This window comes from Cynara cardunculus (assembly GCF_001531365.2).
Source record: "Cynara cardunculus var. scolymus isolate 2C chromosome LG 2, CcrdV1, whole genome shotgun sequence".
NCBI classification, from domain to species: domain Eukaryota; kingdom Viridiplantae; phylum Streptophyta; class Magnoliopsida; order Asterales; family Asteraceae; genus Cynara; species Cynara cardunculus.
In genome coordinates this window covers 58,386,118-58,404,226 of record NC_037529.1, presented here as the reverse complement: position 1 = coordinate 58,404,226, position 18,109 = coordinate 58,386,118, and the positions used below count along the sequence as shown (strand labels likewise).

Sequence of the window (18,109 nt, the reverse complement as noted above, 5' to 3'; positions counted from 1 at the left end):
ATTAAATTTACGCTAGACAGTAACAATATATAAATGAAGAACGAGAATTAAGCAAAAATAAATGAAGAAAAATAATAAATCAAAAAATATAAGAGTTAAAATGAAAATTATAAAAAGGGTTTAAAATAAATTAAACATTGCATTGTTTTTATTGATTATTTATATTTTAGTACATGGGTATGAAAAATGGGTGGATTTTTATAAGAGAATATATGTCATGATTAAAATAATTAAATAAAATTTGAAAATAATTTTTTTTTTTTTTAAAAACGTTACTCCCATAAAAATCTTTAGCTCAAATTAGTCGAATAAAATATAATTTTGATAAATGTTTTGTTTTAATGAATTAAAAATGAAAACTAAAAACTTAAATATAATATTTATATTATCTTATAAATCAGATTTATCAAAAGTTTTAAAAACAATTTTTAATACACAAGGTACTATAAATTTATGTAGAAAGTCTTAAAAACAACTTATAATGCATTAAGTATTACTACTTTATACATTCAGTTTTAAAATCTTTTAATCTACAATTAAAATAACATATAGTGCAAGTTACCAATGCATATTATTACCTTTTCTTTTTATGTTCCCAAGATATTTTTGACACATTTCACTCATGTCTTCACTCTGTCATAACTCTGTCTTCTCCTCATCCCTAAGGTGATATTCAAACTGCTATTCACCATGAATTATTATAAGTTCTTTCATTCAATTGCTCTAGAACTCTTGGTCCCGTTCTCAATCTCTTGATTCTTTGCTTTTGGTGTAAATCGAATACGTTTGTAAAGTCATTTAAAATGTTGGATTTTAAATTGTCATGCAATTTTTTTCATCGTTCGATTGTAATTGGAACCATAACTCTTACTTATTCAAATTATATTAATATATAAATACTAAATGTAACTCAAATCATCATTAAATTTTCTCTGATAAAACCAATAAAACTTTAAAATCGTTAAAATTGACGGCTTCTCCGCATTACGATGATACACAAGTATAAAATGAATTGTAGTTTCCTTTCTTCTCTTTGTTTCTTTCTTAGAAGTTGAAGGGCAAGGTGACAGGAGAGATGGCAAAGCAGCAGAAAGAGCCTTGCAAGAAGGAAGCCTGCGACATTCAATCTTGCCTATCCAAGAACAATTTTCTTCCCCAAAGGTACCCGATTTCATTCTCCTTTTTCTGTTTTTGCTTAACCTAGTTGCTTGTTCCATCGATCACATGTTTCTACTTCACTTTCGTCTATCAAGTTCATGATCGCTTCTTTAATTCCTACTCCTTTTGGGATGTCGATTGCAGAATTAGTGTCATTGGTTTGTATTTATGTTGAAATATTTCACTGGAACTATGCTTCAACGTGTTCTTGGAGTAAATATTTAAGATCAGATTCGATACTTCATCTCAGCTGAAAATCCTTCGCACTCGCTTAGGGTTATGTTTTGCCCAATTCTTATTTACCTCCCTTCTTACTAAATTGGCATTGGAATTCTTTAAAATGCATCAAAATGTAATGAAGTTTGCTTCCAATTTAGTGGAAAGATAAAGACTGTTTTCCCCAATCAGTGCTACATGGTTGCAAAATTTCTTATTTTATACCATTTTTGAGCTCTTATTGTAACATTCGGTGATTTTGAAATTCGTCTATGAAATGTTTACAGAAGGGTTATGGCCAGTGGACGATAAACCTGACATCCACGTTATCATATGTTACAAGATTGTTACATTAAATAGGAAAATTATAAACTTTACTCCATTGGTTGAACAAAAAACTTATTTGTTACACTAAATAGGAACCAAGGCAAACTTCATTGCATATTGCACTTCTTTAAACAATGATAGTTGTTGACAGACAAAGCCAAATCTGCTAAGGTATAACAGCCATGATATTGACTGCTTCCATCCTTTTGATGTTTCTTCGCCGAGAATCATATCAAATATAGTTGGCGAGTCACACCAACTTTATCAAATGATGTATTCTCAAAAGGTGTAATACCAGAGTTTCTTTTCTTAAGGAGGTTGCTTCCAATTCCTGTATTTCTCTAATGTGGGTTTTCAAGATGAATAGCCTTTTTCTCATCACGGTATTCATCTTCTATGATCATTGGATCTTGGTATGTAAGCATTAGACACATCATAAACCATATTACATGGACAAAAGTTTTGCATTCAGATGTGTATTAGGGAGGAGCATTATGTTGCTTCTATGATTTCCTTCACCCTTTAGTTAGTGTTAATAATAGACTTGTTATTTCTGCTTATCTAACTAGCTCGTCTTCAGGTGCATCAGAGTTATTCAATTGCTACAATCGTGCTGCGAACAATGCGAGTATAAATCAACTCATTGTGGCTCTGTTTCTGGTCTCCTGAAGCAAATAAACAAGTAATGTGTGTACTACGAACAAAAGGGGCAGTGAGGAATTGAGCTCTATTTTTGTGGCTTTCTTGAGGATCTTATAGTGAGTTCCAACTCTTATGCTTTTTAATAATCAAATCTCTTGCATCCAGTAGCTACACACTAATTCTAGGACATAAACCTTAGCATATAGAAAGTGAGTGTGTGTGTGTGTGTGTTAGGAGGGGAGCGAAGGCGAAGGATTGTGTGAAAAGCGTAAGAAGGAATCTGAAACCTTGATCACTTTTAATCACATGTCCACCCATGAATTATGTTTTAGAAGAGAATTGATTTGGTACATGTCGATGCATCTCATTAGTGTTGACATTCAATTAGAATTGATCTAAAGGTGGAGACTTCTTCTTATGTTTCTCATCATAACTTCTCTTTTCATTGAAACACCAACCCGGCGAGTGAAATGTTAAAACGTCCTAGTTGAGTTAGCCCACCTATTTATAGGTTGTCCTTAGGTGCTTTTCTTAAGATACCAATAATCCCCTTTTGGGAGTTTGAGCATGTCCAACATTTATCCTGTAATTAGTAAAAGTCAAATAGTTTTTCCATCTTGGAGATTCTAGCGTTAATACAATTAAAATATTTAAAGCATTTAATACCCCCAACAAACTTCTCAAAATGGTAATTTCCTAAATAAATAGTGGATTGATGCACATTCTTTCTCCTCCAAAACAAGTAAAATAAAACATTTAATGCACATTCTGTCTTCCAAAATAAAATCTTGTTCTCTCTCATCCTTTCTCCAGTTTGGAGGATGATTAGGAGACCCTGTTGGAGCCAATTTTTATTAAAAAAAATTATTTTGGAGATATCGTTGGAGATGCTTAGGGGCTATGTTATGTTGAGTAGTTCCGTTTGTTGTGTGGAGAAATTATTATGCTTACATGGTATCAATTGACGTTTGTCTTCAAGTATCGGCCTCTCTTTGTAGCCTACGGCTTCTCTTTCTTTTTTTTCTATCTTCGGCAAGTGTCAAATGTGTAGCTTTTTCGAGCATCCTACCCTTACATGATTACATGTTTTTTTATCTCGTCCTATCGCAGTATCAATTGAATTCTGGCTGCAAACTGCAGGAATAAATGATGAGACAACGACTGATTCTTAACGTCTCTTGCTGAAACAACTAAAAAGGTAGAAGGTAAATCGGAGCACTTAGCATGAACAACAGAAGCTGGGGAGAGGAGTCTCTATGCCATATTCAAGAAATATTTATAGAACTTGTATACTGAACCCTATATTTTCTTTCTTGTTGGAATGTAGGCCTAATGCTTTTCAAACAGTAGTTATCAACTTGTACTTTCAGAACCATCTTTCTTTCCTTGATGTCAATTATTGAATGAATATATCTCTATGGAAAAACAGAGCATTTTGCAAGTCCAATCTGTTAAGACATTTGTTGAAAGTAGAACTAGAAACAACCAAACCATTAATGTTCTATTTTGGCACAAGGCTCTGGAGGGTTATCAAACATTTAAGAGATGGAAAAGAGGATGCATTTTGAAGGACGAAACCAATGCGCTTACAACAATTACAAGAGGGAGGAAGTTCCCAATTTCCAAAACCGATTTCTTCCTACCTAAACAAGATGCCCCATTTCCTGCTCTATCCATCCATGGTTGTACTTGTGGTGGATTCAATGCCGAAAATTGTAGAAATATGACCAAAAAATGACAAAAAAATACATTATGGAGACCTCGTACTAGTGTCTTGTCGTCTCAAGGGAATGCTTTCGCTATCTATACCATCTTCCTCATCCTCCATGTGCTTCGGAGATCGCACTGAGAGAGGTATTGGACCTGCAATTGACCATGGTTACAGAACCTACATCCCAAATCCTATTTCACAACAATTCTTCATCTTTTTTACCAAAAGGACACAAGTACTTAAAAGTGAAACGGTAAAACCTATTTCAGTCTTTATGAAACCCCCACAAGAAATCTTGATCTTTGAGGGTGCCTTTGAAAACATGAATCTGGTTATAGAAAGGTTTCCTTTCATTTGGTTATTCAAAAGTACTTGAACATGACATGGCAAATCCCATCATGAATCCTCAACAAGAATTCTTGATACTGATGGGTGCATTTGAGAACATGTACAAAAAGGGTTTATTTGGTTGGGTAAGTCAGTCCAAATTTATCTTTTGTGGGTCGAGCGACCTCTAAAAGACTAACCAAGTTTATAACATTATCATGGAACTGGAGAAGTAAAACAGCATACCATCAACCATGTCTTTGGTTTTGTGAAGAAGAAAGGTTCCAGAAAGGATTGTCACAAATCCACAGAGTTCCGTGATAATCTGGGAAGGATTCTGCCTATCCCAATCCTGCTCATAAAAATAAATCGGATACGCTTAACACCACAAACAGACCAATACCATACACAGGCTAGTTATTTGCATAAACATGGAAACAGATGAAGTTGCATGCATGATGAAAAAAGGAGAGAATAATATTGTGAAAGACAGACAAAAATGTAACATTTTCTCCATTAGTTTTCTGTTGTATTAGGAGAACAAAGAAAAGAAATAACAAATGAATGAAATGAGTAGAAAATGATGATCTGCAGGATCAAACATCCACAATTCATAGAACAACTAAATCTGATTGCAATAAGAAGTTTTGATCAAGTCTGAAAAGGTATCCTTGTAAAAAAATATTTATTCCATTAACAAATCCATAGATAAATATAGTAGATGTGTGGAACATGGATCATATCATCCTGCCAGAACAACCATCTATGACAATCTACAGTAACAAACCAAAACCAGAAAAATCATGCAAGATTGTTCAAACCTCGAAGACAAACTAGAAGATATCATGAAAATGTATTATCTTAAACTGCATTTATTAATCGATACCTGTGTACTCATTGGTTATACCATGGTAATCCTATATGTAACCATAATAAAACGTAAACAGAAGACATAAATTACCTTGTTCTAACATAATCTTTTGATCATATTTGTCTAGGAAATTCAATTTACTTATAGTTGGCAAAGAATTACCTTGAACATGATCACGCTTGCCAAGATCGTAAGAGATGTGAACATAACATAGTATATGGGGGAGACAACAGCTGTATTGAATGTGTCAAGTGCCTGCAGTCAAATATTGATACCCCAAAGGGAGGAGTATTAACAAAAGTTGTTGGTAAAAGGTCAGAATTTCATTACAATTGAACGCCAATAATGTGGCCAAGTAGGTAATAAAGAAAGGCACTCACTACAAGGATGCACACATGTCTGCAATTATAAATGCAAATAGAAAGTAAAAGAAAATATAGACATTATGGACAATTCAATTCCAATGATGATGACAACCTTAACCCATGCGAATTTATATATATAGGCACACACTCACATATGCATAGATACATATAAAAGTATTCCTCCACGTCCATAGGTCCACCAAATGGTCCCTAAGTGGTGTGTTGGGAGGCCTCATAAACTAGCCACCAAATATTCCTATTTTCAGTTAGGCCAATGAAATCCATTTATTGATTTAATCCGGTATAGCATAAATAGATAATTAGAAACATGATGATTGAATTCAGTTCTCTAGTCTCATATTTAGTAAGTCCCGAGCTCTTTCTTTCAGCAATCGAGTCACAGTTATCTAACATATTCATACCTAAGGCCACAAAGTGGTGACAGAACGTATAACTTGTATAAATCTTGACTATTTATCATGTGGGATACTTAACAAACTACAATCCAAAATATATGTGTGTGTGTGTGTGTTTGTGTGCATGTGTGAATGTATTATGTGTATCATCAGATCAAAAAGAAGGCAGCTGATTAGACTGATTCCAAGTCCAGCAATAAGAGGTTGATTTCACATTTTACGGTCTGCACTTGTCATGGTGACAAACCATCAACTATATACTATAAGCAGATGAACTCCTGACACCTTTAAGCAACGGGTTCGAAGTGCATCAACAACATCCAACTACACATCAAGGGCTCCTTATCCAAGCTGTTAATACTCTAGTTTCAGCGATCAGTTAATAATGAAAACACAATGTGGAAAGCTAGAATCCAGTTTGTCAATGTCACTATGATTCCACTTGAACATGCAAAACATTAAACAATATAACCAGTTCCATATGCCCTCTAAGAAAGAATGATCAACTAAACTACAATTCTGGCAAAAGAAATGGGGAGTAATTACCTTGTTTAAATAGTTCATTTGAGTGATGATACAAAGCAAAACAATGAAGGTGAAAGCCCATGTCTGGGGAAATACTAGCTGATTCATTCCTGATAATGTAAGCTTCAACGCAATGCCAATAGCTTTTACGCTCATGACCTGAAAGAAGAAAATATTAGCTGAACATGATAAGTGGGTATACCACGAGCAACTTGTAAAGAAATCACCCAGCTAATGATACATACCGACAATGAACCAACCAGCGAACAAACTCCAATGTAGCACATTATGTGTGTCTGGCCATATGATGGTATATAGTGAAATACAAGTATAAAAACAGCTATCAACACCAATACTGCGTATAGGACAAAAGCTGCAGAAAAGATAACAGTAGTTGAAGCCGAAACATGTCATAAGAGTCTAAGCTAAAGAATAACACGATCTGAAAAGAAGAAGAAACAAATTTTAAAGTTAAATCAAATTAACGAGGAAGTATTGCAGGAAGACAAAGCTGTTACCTGGCTCAGTAGCAAGATCCCATACTTCTGTTACTGATTCAATTGGACGTTCCTGAGGAGCATGTAGGACGATTGTGATGGAACCCACAACACATAGAACACAACCAAGAACTCCAAAAATATGTAGCTTCTCTCGTAATATAATATGTGCAAGTACAGCACTGCAATATGGTTTAATAAATAAGAATCACATAAAGGAGGAGAAAAAATATGGATTATATGTAGATTCTGATTTTTGTCATGCCTGATGATAATGCTGAGTGCGCCAAGAGGAGTGACCAGAATAGCTGGTGCAAACGCATAAGCTGCAAAATTTGCAATTTCTCCAACAATCACTGTTGAAATATAGAATAGCAGTGTTAGTATTCACATGATCAGAATTTAAGCAACTTTCCATAATGCTTCTCACATTCAGAATGAACAGTTATCTACCATCCGCCATGCAAGTATGAATTTATTGTTTTGTCCAGTTACTTATGTATTCTGAACGCTTTATTCGTTTCTGGTGTGTGGGTTAGTTACTTAACGGTGTGAACACTAAACAATTGATCGTCGGGACAACAAGGTAAAGAAGGCTATCAATTTAGGCTTAAAGGAAATGCTGGAGCATGATTCAAATAGAAATATCATAAAGCTTAAGTCTGAAGTCAATTTGATTGTTTTGAAGTAGAAGTTATTTTCGCAAGAAAAAATAGAAACAAGAATGATAGCACAAAGTTGAACCCTTTAGCATAAAAATTTAGAATAATGGCCAAAATCTCAAAGGACATACAAATATCTTGTTTTCATCGATGTGTCAGGTTCAAATAATGAGACTAGACAAAGTGCTAATGAAGTTTGGAGGCTTTTTGGAATCTAGATATTCTAGATTGCTCAAAGAAAGCCATAGCATGTGAACTGCAACTTTTGAGGTATTAACAGGGAAATAGCAGATGTGGAAGCATGTCAAATGAAGAAGTATATAGGAGAAACATTTGTTGTTATTTGGGATAGCGGAAGGATTGAAAGGTTGATGATGATGATGGGATAAATGAAACATCAACAAACTTCAGGAGTCTTCCCTGATCATGTAAGTGCATCTTATGGAACAGCAATAAGATGTGATGATTTACAAGGAAGAATATTGGGCCACAGAAAGACATGTAAACAAGATAAGTATAACCAAAATTGAGGTGGATTCATGTCATGTGATAAGGGATAGGATGAATTGGGTGGCACCGGTTGAGAAGCTAAAGCAACATTATTTGAGAGTGGGATTTACCGGGCCAGTTTGGTTTGTTTGAGTGTTAGATCATCCACAACGTTGACCTTTGAATGCTGGTTAGAAGAGAAGGCTTGTACCAATAAGAGGCCATTAGGAGAAGTAGATAAGGCCAAGATCAACATAGGGGAGATAGTTAAGAGAGAAATGCATGGATGGAGAATGCCTAAGGAGTTGACCGTACGTAAAAGCACCTGGAAGGTCGTTATTCATGTTCTCAAACCCATTTATGTTTGCATTTGAGATTCATTATTCAATAATTCTGTTTCATTTCTTTTCATTTTTAGCATAACTCCTGCAACTAATTTTGATGAAAAGACTGCTTCTTTGTAGTTACAAAACTGCAAGCAATACTAGTTGAAGTAATCTTCATTATAACATCCCTTCTTGCTTATGTGGCATGTTGTTTTGGTACTAGTATGGTTTTGCATTAGTATCATGTGAAATACATAACAAACTCCGGCAAAGAATTGTTAGAATGGAAAATTAAAATACTAAATTAGCTTAAGACTTAAAAGTTTGTGCCATAGTTTCATCATGCACTGGCTCATCTTGCACTTCGTCCCTCTTTTTTACTTTCGCCGGTATTCTCGATGGAGGAGCATATAATTTCGTTTCTATACCTTTTTATGGAAGACAAAATGTGGTTCGTATACCTAAACAAAACCTCATACCGGCTTACAATAAACATGATGCCTCCTAAAAAATATTAGGTGACCAAAATACACTGCCATCCTATCTCTACCATGGGGAGATGCATTCTAGACCGGTTTGCTGGAAAGGAAAAATCTCTTCCAACGAATAAATCCACGGAATAAAATATTGTGAGTCTCGTTTGTATTATGGTTTGTGTTTTTATTATGTAAACAGAAAAAATAATAAAGTTAGGGATGCACTGGGATTCTCAAAAATGGAAAACACTTATTTTGCATTCCAAGTCGATAGGAGGAACCAATTGAGCTTACTTATAAATCTGATCATGTTAGAGTTCGGGTCAGACAAGCCAGAAACAACCAAGTGGCCTCACAGGTTTGATCTCTTGATACTGAGAGCCTTTATTTTTGGTTCAAAGGCACTGAAGCTTCATGGATAGCATTTTATGAATCTATAGGTGTGGGTGAGGTGCACAACTGTTCCAGTTCTAGCACGGATTCAGTTTAGGGTCTAGAAAACCTTTGGTTACGCTACTCTTTTCCTGGTCCTGTAGATCCCATTCCCTTATCGTGTCTCCTAATACAACTCTTTTTTGCTTTATGAACAAAATAATCTTGGAAACCAAATTCTCCTGTCATATTATTTAAATTATTTTTTACTGCAAGTCATTAAACAACAAGAAACAAACATACTCACTCGTTATCATGCCTACCCACCATAGAGGCTCGTATAAGTATGAATATCCTCCAACTCCTGAGAACAAGGTAAAATTTGTTAATGGGACTAGATCGACAGTGTTATCAAAGCATATACTAAAAGCAAGCCAAAGCACATACATCCTGAAGCTAATTTGTATGCTCAAGATTGCTAAAATACATTATGTCAAAACAGGCTACAAAACAGATTAGGGAATCACATAGCGAAGTTCATTAGTTGGTTATTCATTGCAACAAACATTACGATATTTAAAGATCCTTGTGTTACGAATAAATCCATTGTACTTCCAAGTGATTACAACATACAGCAATAAGAGAAGAGTATGTAAGAGAGAAAGTGAGAGAGAGAGAGATAGATGCTTAAATGGCAGCAGCTCGCCCATCCTTGCAGCCATTAAATGTAAATACCCCACAAATGCAACCTCAGATATCACAAATACCTAAGGACAAACTCTATTGTCAAGTAATATAGACTTTTCGCTTCCTGTTACGTGAGTCCCTTCCAAGTGCATCAATCGGAATATAAGCCAACAAGGCCAAAAGGAGTCCAGAAATTCAGCCCTCTCAACATGAAACAACTTAAGCAACGTTCATCCCTGAGTTCTTCAACAACCACATGAAGTAGCATTATGGAGACAAGACAGGAACTTAAAGCAGCATGTGTAAAAACAAAGGTGGTAAGCGAAGGCATAATGGGGGATTAGTTACAAAAGAAAGCAGTCGTCCTGGTCCTCCTGGACTACATGTTTCCTGATGATGAAAAAAAGATTCATCCCTAATTCACATTTGTTTGAGGGGAGAGAATTGTTGATAACACTGTTGAACTGAATTTCCATCTATAGATCCAACATATTAGCATAATAGTCATCTTTCTTGATTGTGTGCCAAATAGAATGAGCTTCAAACAGGAAACACCAAATTCAATAAGCCACTTTGGATGCATTGTAACAGTCAAAGGATGCTAAGATCATCACCCGTCCAAGCATGAGCATTGTTTCCCATCTTTTACATGGAAATACTCCCTCTCGTAGCTCTTTGGGAAAAAGGCCATCCTCTGTGACATGAAGAACCTATGTCCATGGTCCATTACCATCCAGGTCGCCCTTTTCTATACACATTCAGAGTTCTGTCACCCACTGAACGAAAACTTTCCTCCTCACCGGTTTCTCTCCATGTGAATAGCCTACCTCTGCTTCAAGATGGCCATCAATTAATTCAACAAACACCTGGATCTTCAAGAGGGTAGCATACTTGAATCTCAAATGGTAAGTTGATATAAAATGATAACTCAAATGGAATTGACTGAGAGCTTCTACCATCTCCATCGTTAGTGACCATTTAACTTCGATTTCTCAAAAGAAATAATATGGATCAACCCTGAGGTGAACTCCCAAATATCTTGATTGATAATACAAATATGAACAACGACTATTAACAATCAGAACTTGAATCAACCACCCATTCTAATTTCAACCGGACCACATTTTGAGAGGTGAAGTGAGCTCAATTTTGCAAAAAAGAAAAATGTCAGCCAAGGAAAGTAATATGTTGAACTGTATGATCAGGTCATCTGCAAATCACAAATGAGAGGCAAACCATCTAAAACGTCACTTAGACATCTCTCCTCCATGTCTGAAATCTATTTAACGAAAAAGACCTTCAAATACTGTCAACATTGGAAACATATATTATAATTCATAAAGATAGATGAGTTTGGATGGCCTCTATAAAATATCACTGAAAATCAAAACCGAAGATGGCCAATGATTGCCCCCATCAGACCATCACGAAAGCAAACCAAAAGATCTTCCAGATCTCTCGCTGTGTTTAGTAGGATTCGGAGTCCAACATTTTCCAATTGAAGTCAGCAGAAGTCCATAACCACTTAAAACTTAATTAACCTAGGTGCAGAACAAATCACTAACTTCCCAGCAGATCCAAAGGGAAAATCACATTGAAGTCCAAAAAGAAATCAGAATCATTCTATAAATAATAAGAAAAACAGAAACAAGGAAATTGCGATGTACAAAAGTCACCTGCTCTAATACCAGAGGCGCCTGCTTTCTTAAGACCCTTCTTCTTAACAATGAAGCTAGCACCAATAAACAAACTGGACGACAATGCTAAAACCAAACCCTTGATATTATCCACAGACATGCCCCTGTAAGCATCCTTCCAGCTGTGGGACGCCATTCAACATCAAAATCAAGAAAAACCCCCTATCACCCTTTTGCTTTTGCTTTCAGGGCTCCATTCTTTTTGGTATAGTTTGGCAAGAAATAGTGAAATTTGAGCAGAAACTGAAGAAAGAGACTGTTGGGGATAAACGATTTGATATAAGGGTGTGGAATGAGAGAAGATCCAGTAGTAGCGTTAGGTGGGAACAGCTGGAGAGTGATGTGGTATTTGCATCAGATCGGGGAAGAGATGGAGGAGATTAATGGAGTCTGATTCGATTTAATTATTGAAAAAGGAAGGGTGGTGAAGAAAATGGACGACTCCATCACTCCACGTCTCATCCGTTTCTTCTCTCCGTTCTTTCCCTTTCACTTCTATGTATTTATTGAAAACTACTAATTTCATTTTTAAAGTGAACTCCACTTTTGGTTTGGTAATATGTATTCTTTTTAGAGTAAATTATGGATTTGGTCCCTACGGTATATTGAAAATTACGAATAACGTCTCTAAATTCAAAATATTATGGTTATAGTCCCTGTGGTTGTTATTTTCTTATGACTAAGATCCCTGAACCAAACGGCCGTCCACTAACCTCTGTTAACTCAGGGGTAAAATCGTACTTTTATCTTTTTCCCACATTGCATGAGTCACCCTATTTTATGTATATATACACATATATACATGTATTTTTTTTTTACAGTTTCCTCCTCCCTAATCTCTATCTTCTTTTCAACGATGACCGTAACCTCTTTCTCTCTATTCTCTCGCTGGAGACCGCATCTTCTTTTTCTCCTCTTTCTCACCTACGACTACTGACTTTTCTCTCCTCTCGCTCATCAATGACCACTGTCATAACCCCAACCTTTTCCCTAAACCATCATTGCATCAATCTCCTTTCCTTCCTTCTGTTAGCGTTTCCTGTTCCATGAGATCTTACCACCACAATCATTGATGATGAAGCATAGAAAATTGAACTCTATACCACTACACCAAAGTATCAACGTTGAAGTATTATTAAACGCCACAACCAAACAACAAAGCATAAAAAACAAAAACCTAGAAGGGGGGATGTTCCACTTAAGCATCTACACCATCCTTCTCTAGAGCCTTTATCTTGATGGGTTGATTCAAATTCGATTTCATTAGGTTAGGGTTTCTGTTGTGGTGTGAATCTGATTTTGGTGGTGTGTGAATCTATGGAGCTTTCGACTTAGGGTTTTTGTTTAGTTGGGTTCAATTTAGGATTTTTTGTTTGAACATGATTTCTATACAAAGATTTGTATAATGATTAGAACTCTTGAATCTGCTTTTGTTGTAATATAAGTTTAATTTATTTTCATGAATATATTGTGGTGGATTTTTGTTTGATTTGAAAATTTCGTATTATTTTTGTTTTTTGTATCTGTGTTCTTCAATGGGTGTTCGAGGTGGTTTTAATCAGGGGGTTCTTTCACATGAAACAATTAAAAGAATAATTATATTTGTTATGTCTTGTATACTTTTAAAAGAATGAAAAAAGGGTATTTTGGTCTTTCTCTCCTTGAGTTAACTGAATTAACGAATTATGTTAGTGAGAGGGACCATAGGCATGAAAAAACAACAACCACGGGGACCAAATCTATAATCAATCGAGCATAGGGACGTTAGTCATAATTTTCAGCACATCACAGGGACCAAATCCATAACTCGCTCTTCTTTTAATTATTTTGATTTTGGTTCATAGAATTCTTAGTGTAAACTACAATTTTGATTCATGTGGTTTACACCGAACTACATACAAAGTTTTTGAACTTCATTAAATAATGTAATGATCATCGTGGTTTGTATTTTGCTATGAAAGTGGTCTCTTTAGTTAACTCTATTAAAAGATGTTCGTTAAATTAAAGGTGATTTTCATCCTTTTTTTTCTTTTTATGTCTTTTTCTGTTTTGCCTTTTACCCATTACCCATCCTGTCTGTCTGATTCCAAGATGGACTGGCTTAGGATTTAAGGTTTAGGGTTAAGAATGTAAGAGGTGCACAGGATCCCACTCAATCATCCCATTATAATAGGAATTATTTTACTGGTTGTAACTGTGTACCCACATGAAATCGGTTATTATTTCTCTATATATGATGTCGTCAAACATGTTTTGCATCTGATGCCCATTACGAAATTAACCAAAAAAAGTCCCCCGTAAAGGTGGAGTTTGGACAAAAACAAGTCGGGTGTAAGACGTAGGCTTGCATGTTGCTCACAAAGTTAAGATTAATCCCATTTGCAAAAATGTATTGTATTAAATTGACGTAGTTTTGAATTTTCTCCTGGTCAAATTGTGATTACTTTTCATTGGGTTAAACTGCAACTTTACAGATCTTCGGTTACCTTAAAAATTTATATCTGCATAAAAAAATTCATAGGTCTGCCACTGTCTGTTTCATATGCCGGTAAAAATATCATATTCGGCCATCTTCCACTTTCATCTCTCCCCTAAAAACACAAATGTTAGTATAATGTTATGTAACACCCTCAAAACTAGAAAGAACGATTAATTTAATTTTTTTTTTGCAATACATCAAATAAAGGGTAATCTATAACCAATACTTAAATTATCTTGAATAGCAAATCTAGATTCAACATCAACAATTGATAAACCAAGTCTTACATAAAAACTAGGTCAAGACCGAATGTTACGAAAATTCAATAAAGTCGTTATTTTCAAATGCGGAAGACGTCTTCAATTTGCTAATTACTTTTCGTGTCTCAAATTAGCACTCAGTTCTTTATAGTGTCACTAGTACCACTCCCCACTGAGGACTTAATGCACATCCCGACAAATAAAAACGATTTAGCTTAACGCCTAGTTAGTCAAAGTAGTTCTCATCATAATTAAAAAAAAACAATAAAATTGAAAGACTGATGATTTTAATCATAATTTTGCAAATGGAATATTTTTATCATAAAAGCAACATCTTTTCGAAACCCATCATTTTCTTGATAAAACCCATTAATAGAAACATTGTTTTATACGCAACCAAAACTCAATAATCACACAACCAAGAATAAACTATAAAACTTTAAAACGAAAAGCATAGCTTTAATCAAGTCATTTTGTATAATTAGATCATCTTTACTTTTGGAGGGTGTAAAACATCATAAGATGATGAGGGAGACCCGATTTACCATTGCTTGTGATGGAACACATAGGTAAGCCACAATTCAATGTTATATAAGCATCACTCATGGATAAATCAACATTAGCATCAACCTTATATGGGTCTTTAGTCAAATATGTTAACAAACCCAACTATATCTAAGTCTTTCGCTTAGGGAGTTACCAAGTTCAACCTTAGACCAGTATCTTGGGATCTCCCATATCCAAGTTAAATCTGTTCACTATAAATGACAGTCACTACGGACTACACAGTCAACAAGTTCAACTTTATCCAAGTCTTTACCTTGAGTCCCCGTTAAGGATCACATAGTCATCAAGTTCAATTCTATCCAAGCCTTTACCTTGAGTCTTTGTTGATTCGAACTTTTAGCTACAATACAGAGATAATTATCTCATTCAAACCAACTCTTCCAATGCATTGCAATTTAAATCACGACTCCAAATGAATGACCAATGCATTCAAATCATGTAACTTATAAATAAATATGTCATAACTGCATATAACTCCAAAAGCTCAATGTAGAGCAAATTAAACCAGACAATTGTCCTCAAAACTCATCTGAGTCAAATCAGGCCAAAAGCTCAATAACTCAACTAACTATACAATAAAAGTCATCAAAAATAATAAAACGCATTTAACCGACGTTTATACAAATACATGCTCCCAATACACGATTAACTCAAAAACTCATCATTGGTTGAGACAAACTGTTTTTCAAATAAAATCATATCCTTATATTTCTAAAAAATGCCTCATAACACAATAACGTGTATTTTCCAAACGATTTCTAAAACCAAATCCACTAAAATGCATTAATATTAAACACATTTTGAGATTATTCATTAAAACGTCCAAAAACCCAAACATAGGAATTTTACAATATTTATTAACCCAAATTTACCAAATACGCAAACTTCGTCAAATACTCAACACATATGATATATGTCAAGTAAAATACATTTATACTTCAAAATACACATTTTGACATTACATAGTTTTCACAAAACAACTTTAACTCACCTTGCTAGGTAGGTTACAAACCCATCTCTAGCTTCCAAAGTGGAGACTACTTTAGATCCACAAACATCTGACTCTATAAACTTTATATGGGTCACAATCAAACCTAGAATGTACCAAGAGCAACCCCAATATTAAATCCAAAGCAAAACCCTAAATATAATGCAAATCTCTCAAATCTTACTTTTTCAAATATAAAGATCTCAACAAAATAACTTGAAACCCTCAGGTTAGATCTTCTTAAAAAGCTCCAAAATGTTATAACTCCTAAAAGGAGGTGTGTATAATGTTTGGGTGCATATAAATTCACCATCTATGAAGTATAATCGTGCCTTCAACAATTTTCAATTTTGCCAGGTTTTGATCCCTCCTAGTAATAGTCGTTAACTTTCATCCGTTAAATAATAGGTATTTTATTCATTTCCAATTTCAATTGTTTTTATTAAAAAAAATACACACATATTGGTAGCTTAGGATCGTTCATGTCCACATAGTGGGCACGTAGTCTTTGTGCATCACTTAAGACGTAATTTGAATCTGCTCATTTCTGGGTCAAAGATCTGATATTGACATTTCAAAGTGATCGGCTTATCTGCGTCGAGTTTAAGTCATGTCTTAAGTGACCAAGTTTACGAAGCGGTAAAGAGTAAAAACACCCAAATACTGTATAAAAATCCTAAGTTAAACCCTCACACACCCATATAAATAAATTAGCTCATAAGAAACATAATATAAGACAATAAATAAGGCTGAAATATAACTTTCATTAAAATAAAACTAAATTATGTTCCCACAGTGGTGAGACTGTGGTAGCAGATTACAACTTCAATAAAATAAACTGAAATGTTAAGCTTAAATTAAGACAAGAAGACTTCAACTAGTAGTGCTTCCGAAGGATGATCTTCAAAGTGAACTCAATGCCTCTTTATATAGGGGAAGAATGGATAAGGATGATAGATAATATCCAAGGAAAATTAAGCACACAAAAACCTTATGGCAAAGACCATCTAACAACTATTTAAAAAAAATCTGAAATACAATTTCACAAAGCAATTCCAGCTGTAGGAGATCTTTAATCAAGATCTTCAAGAAAATATTCTTCACAAAGTAGAAGCCCATCAAAAGTTCGTAAACTTCCCATAGTGGTAACACTGTGCGCAGTTGTCAGAAAATGCAGGTTTTCAAAATAAATTTTTATCATTTGTGTTTCATCATCTTTTTTAAAACTTTTAGAATAAATGAGGAAAAACAAGGAGATTGGATATTTTATAAATGCAAAAATAGAGGAAATAAATAAGAAATGACTCTAAAAAATATCAGTTATCACATATATACACACATAAGAATCATTTTTCTATCAATTTCCTTTTCCCACTTTTTATATTAAATCAATTCCAATATACACATGCTAAAAGCATTTGCACAAACCCTTAATGCATCCCAACCCCACTTTCTTCTTCTTCCTCCTCTTCCTTCCCCCTTAAAGAAAAGATATCTAAAAGCAAATAATATTCACCACCCACCATCACTGCTGTTAATCATACAAGCCTAAAAACATTCACCAATAAACGTTTGGGAACAAATCACAAATTTATTTATAAATCCAAATAAAAACCTAAAACAGATTACAGATTACTCTCAAATCAATTCCATCATAATCAAGAAGAGAAACTTTGACTGTATATTTAATCCAAACCACCATCATCAAAAACATTTGAACATCTATGAATCTAAGAGTTGAACCTAAAATTCAACACAAATCCAAACACACGTCTGTTGGGAAAAAATGAGTTTTTCCCATTTTGGAGCATAATATTTGGAACTTAAATAATCTCAATTTATGTACATTATTGTAGTTTGATATTATCCTCCGTAATATCTTTGTTTCAAGACATTGAACATCAAAAACGGACTTCGTATGGATGAGAAATTAATCAACAAAGTAAGATATTAGAAGGGAGTGTAAAGTGGGTAAATTGCTATTTAAGCCATCCCACATGGAGGAAGAGTAAAAAGAAAGAAGGTTCATAAGTAGAAACAATTCATGGGAT

The 18,109-nt window shown here is 34.5% G+C and overlaps 2 protein-coding genes across 4 annotated transcripts; one reads left to right on the top strand and one right to left on the bottom strand.

Moving 5' to 3' along the window:
* The first annotated feature begins 1,050 nt into the window (after window positions 1–1,050).
* Window positions 1,051–3,784, top strand: LOC112505744 (cx9C motif-containing protein 4). Of its 3 annotated transcripts, none has more exons than XR_003068438.1 (3): window positions 1,051–1,161; window positions 2,282–2,459; window positions 3,484–3,784. XR_003068438.1 is itself a non-coding variant. In XM_025109695.1 (2 exons), the coding sequence occupies exons 1-2, from the start codon at window positions 1,076–1,078 to the stop codon at window positions 2,385–2,387; spliced, it is 192 nt and encodes a 63-aa protein (XP_024965463.1). In that variant the 5' UTR covers window positions 1,051–1,075; the 3' UTR covers window positions 2,388–2,460. The 3 variants fall into 3 exon arrangements, 1 of the variants encoding a protein (XP_024965463.1); XR_003068439.1 differs by having other exon boundaries at window positions 3,454–3,784; XM_025109695.1 differs by lacking the exon at window positions 3,484–3,784 and having other exon boundaries at window positions 2,282–2,460.
* A 41-nt stretch (window positions 3,785–3,825) lies between these two features.
* On the bottom strand, window positions 3,826–12,227 carry LOC112505743 (probable magnesium transporter NIPA4). Its single transcript, XM_025109694.1, has 9 exons — window positions 11,744–12,227; window positions 9,688–9,744; window positions 7,321–7,411; window positions 7,077–7,237; window positions 6,804–6,931; window positions 6,580–6,717; window positions 5,415–5,507; window positions 4,628–4,733; window positions 3,826–4,206 (listed from the first exon to the last, which is right to left on the bottom strand). The coding sequence occupies exons 1-9, from the start codon at window positions 11,898–11,900 to the stop codon at window positions 4,094–4,096; spliced, it is 1,044 nt and encodes a 347-aa protein (XP_024965462.1). The 5' UTR covers window positions 11,901–12,227; the 3' UTR covers window positions 3,826–4,093.
* Between the last annotated feature and the right edge of the window lie 5,882 nt (window positions 12,228–18,109).